Here is a 4454-nt window from a genome sequence, read left to right as displayed (position 1 = left end):
AAATTTGAATTTTGGGTGAACTATCCCTTTAATGATTGAAGTTTTGCTCCATACGCTCTCTCTCTTTGTATATTAGGCCTATATCATAAGTAGCCTATATATAGTGGTCTATAAACTCATTTGTCACATCACGCATAGACTAGACTACTGCAACGCCCTCCTCACCGGACTCCCCACCAAACTCATCAACAGACTGCAGATCATCCAGAACTCAGCCGCCCGGATCATCACCCGCACCAAATCAACTGACCACATCACCCCTGTTCTCATCCAACTTCATTGGCTCCCAGTACAATACCCAATATAAAACCCTACTCCTCACCTACAAAGCTCTCCACAACCTAGCCCCCACTTACCTCTGCGACCTCTTCCAAGAATACACTCCCTCGCGCTCCCTCCACTCAACCTCAGCTGGACTACTAACCATCCCCACATCAGGCCTCAGTACCATGGGTGCCCCATCATTCAGCTGTTCAGCACCCAGGCTCTGGAACTCCCTCCCCCCACACATAAGACAGTCAGACTCCATCACAACCGTCAAGTCACAACTCAAAACTCACCTGTTCAAACTCGCACACACACAACTTGATTGATTGTTTGTTTGTGTTGTTTTGTTTTTCCACAATGTCTTGTTTTTAACGTTAAGATTTTATGCTCTGTAAGGTGACCTTGGGTGTCAAGAAAGGCGCCTCTAAATCAAATGTATTATTATTATTATTATTATTATTAGTAAACACAATTGACTGTAATCTATATTTTTACTATTATATACAATTAACTTTATCAGAGCACACACACACAAACACACACACACATGTTATGCTGTAGGGCAATGCTGTGTATTTTCTTTCATCATTTATTATTATAATATCATATCATTTATTTATATATATATTTCCTATTATTTATCTTTCCTCTCTCTCGTGCAAACTGTAATATTTTTTTCTTTTTTGTGTGTGTGTGATTCTCTTATCTGATTATTTATTTAGCCTACTTAGTTTTTATTATTATTATTTTATTTATTTATTTATTTTTCCCATTTGTAAGCTTAGATATCACAAGTTGACTATTATTCTGATATCTGGCCGTTTGTGGATTAGCTGGGGTTAGGAGAGCCGTGTGTGTGTGTGTGTGTGTGTGTGTGTGTGTGTGTGTGTGTGTGTGTGTGTGTGTGTGTGTGTAAGTCATGTAATGTGTTTCAATGTATTTGTTTTTCTTTTATTTCTTTACCTGACATTGTATCATTGTATCTTTTTGTGGAAGGACCCCCTCGAAAATGAGATGATTCATCTCAAGGGGCTATCCTGAATAAATAAATTCAAATAAATTCAAATTTAAAGGTGTACAGAAATGGCCGTTTGTCCTGTTTGTCGCGCCGAGTTGTGACGAGCTGCAACACGAGTTTACCCGAGTGAGGAAAACAAATTTGATTGGTCGTTATCGAGCGGGCGGGATATTCAAAGCTTGGGGCGAGCCCGAGCTCCGTGTGTGTGTGCGTGTCTCAGATGTTTGAATGACGGATGACGGATCCAATATCAGTGGCTGGTGAATCGTGTGCAGGCTGACGTATAATCCGTGCGCCTGCGTTATCCAATGCGAAAAAAAAAATACACACTTTCATCCCGGATTTAGGCTACTCAAAAATAGAATTTTGCACAAAGTTTGGCCTACAACGTCTGAAAGATGAGTAATCACATTAATTTTATGACCCAAAGTGGGCTCAAATTCAATTTTCTTTTCTGTACACCTTTAAAAACACTTCCTTGAACACCACCAAACTCTGATTACGATTACAGATTATCTTCTGTGCATAAAGAACTGGTATAAAAAAAATGCAGCTCAGTCTCTCTGTGCTTCCTCATCCCTCTCTCATTTTTCCATCTCCTCATATGACCTCATCTGCTTCCTCTTACTACTGCCGTGCAGCCAGCAGGACAGTTTCCTCACAAATGTCATTATTCTGTGTCGTGGCGTCACAGCGCTGATGAAACCCACTGTAAATACGGTATTAAAAACTTTCACCGTGTCCTCAATTGGTTGGCTCTGCTGTCACTCTGTGCTCGGCTGATCAGCTGGACTGACGTCACCCCCCACCCCCCCCGCCAAGCCCCGCCCCCCACCGCCACTTCCCGTAACACCAAAGACAAACAAACATGTCACTCCGCTCCGCTCTCGGATCCCTGAGGGGCAGCTGCAGCTCATTGGCTCGCAGAAAAACTATCCGCATTCTTATTGGCTGGCAGCGACTATGACAGCGGCTGATTGGTTCGGGGAGAGATCAGTTCAGTCTGTGAGCGCTGCCTTCTGTCGGTGACTGACACAGAAATAGAAAAGGTAGAAAAACATCCGAGTCAAGTAGAAAAACTGCAACGAGACGCAGATGTAAATGATCAGCATTCAAATGATACAAATCAACATTGAAAACATAGTCATTTTAAAACTGAATGAATGAATGAATGAATGTTTGTTTTATTTTCGTGTCATGCCACCACTGTGGCCCATCCCATATGAGATTACAAGACACAATAACAAATACAAAAAAACAAAAACTAGTCTGTCCTTCCTGTTGGTGTCACCTGCCACACAAGTGTGACATAAATTAACAACTTAAGATGACTTTCTGTACTCAACTATATATCGCTCTGCGTCTCATTGCCCAAGCCTTTTCAAGAAATAAAGAAAATGCAAAAATATTCAAATGAAAAAGAAGTTTTAGCTTCTCAGCATCGTCCAACCACACAAATTCGTTATTAGGATCTACTTTACCAAACAATTTTTGTCTTATAAAGTCATAGAAAGGACAAAAGAACACAAAATGCATTTCATTCTCCACCTCTTGGATGTCACATAAAAACCTACAAATTCTATCATCTTCTGCTGTGCCGACATATCTGCCTGTCTCCATATGAAGAGCAAGAATACCAGCTCTCAATTGAAATAGCCTAATAATAGAAAACTATTATTTTAATATCAACAGAAAAACTTTCATTAGGCTATGTGACAGTTATTAGGGAATTCGGGAGCTTTAATGATGATGACGAGAATTATAATGAGCCTATTATTATTATTATTATTATTATTATTATTATTATTATTATTATTATTATTATTATTATTATTATTAGGCTTATTATTTGAATATGACGTGCTGTGTCGTGTTTATGTGGTGTCAGTGTGAGTGTGTCTGATCTATGTGTTGTAGTTCTGTGTCCACGGCTGTCTGTCTGCTTCGGTTGGAAGTCTATCAGCGTTCAGGATTCCCCCTCAGTAGCGGACTTGAACCTGAGACCTGTTCTTGTTCTTCCCCTGGGGGATTGGTCTTCCTCCAGGTCCCGGTCGGTCCCCCTCAACTCACACACACACACGGTTCCAGGATCCAGGTCTGGCTGTCTCTGTCGGACTGAATATGCGGCGGTGATTTCACAACACTTTGATTTTCAGTCCCGGGTCTCTGCGCGTTGAAACGTCTCTCGTCTCTGGAGAAATGTCCGCTCTCACCCCGGCCCAGATCCAGACCGGACAGCAGAGCCGAACCGGAGCCGAGCCGGATCAGCAGGAGGCCGGGATCCTACAGCCGCAGACCGTGTTCGTCATCCTGGACTCGGCTGAAACAATCAACCTGGTCCAGTAAGTCCCGGAAGTTCTGGAAGTTACCGTTATTTCAGCACTTCAAACCAAACTCCATTAAAGAAAAACCTTATAGTTGTAACACCGCAGTGTTTATCAGAACCAATGAAGATTTAGATGTGTAGGTTACAGGTGAGATCGGACTGTAGTAGGCTAAATCATAAACTAACACGTTGCAGTAAGTGACAGATGTGGCTGCAGCTGAGATGAGAAGCTCACAGTCAAACAGTGAAATTCCCATTAAGAAAGCTATCTGTGTCTTGATCGTGCAACTGCAGTTCCAGTTTAGAACATCTGGATCAAGTTTAGCAGGACGACGGAATGAATGACCACTGGAAAAGAGGCAACTAAATATTAAATCTATAGACTAAATTATGAATGGAGTTTGGTTTGAAGCACTTTTTAGCTTTCTGTGTGGAAATAAAGACACAATAAGTGAGAAGTTGTTGTGATGTCAGTATAGTGGGTGTGTGTTGTAGCTAGATACAGTATGATATAAATGATGATGATGATGAAGGACACACACACTGACCCTGTCTGAAACTTGTATCAGCCCTGTTGTTGTTGTTGCTACTGTCTAACCTTCGACCTCTGATCCTCTTTGCCTCCCGGTGCAATGAGTCATCTAAGATTAACACACACACACACACACACACGCACGCACGCACGCACGCACGCACACACACACACACACACACACACACACACACACACACACACACACACACACACACACACACACACACACACACACTTGAATAATGTGGGTGGCGAGAGACAGAAAGCAAAACTAAAAACAGTCAGGAGGAGACATGTCTTGGCTGGTT

The 4454-nt window shown here is 41.9% G+C and overlaps 1 protein-coding gene across 1 annotated transcript in view; it reads left to right on the top strand.

The window, feature by feature from the left end:
- Positions 1 to 3228: 3228 nt before the first annotated feature.
- Positions 3229 to 4454, top strand: part of tfe3a (transcription factor binding to IGHM enhancer 3a) — a 14863-nt gene continuing 13637 nt past the window's right edge. Inside the window, exon 1 of the mRNA XM_083975140.1 lies at positions 3229 to 3627. Coding sequence (XP_083831266.1) covers positions 3485 to 3627 — 143 coding nt within the window. The 5' untranslated portion in view covers positions 3229 to 3484. The remainder of the gene's footprint in view (positions 3628 to 4454) is intronic.

The sequence above is a fragment of the Trachurus trachurus genome (assembly GCF_905171665.1).
Source record: "Trachurus trachurus genome assembly, chromosome: 7".
NCBI lineage: Eukaryota > Metazoa > Chordata > Actinopteri > Carangiformes > Carangidae > Trachurus > Trachurus trachurus.
Note: the sequence above shows the minus strand (reverse complement) of the source record. Positions and strands in the feature narration are given on the sequence as shown.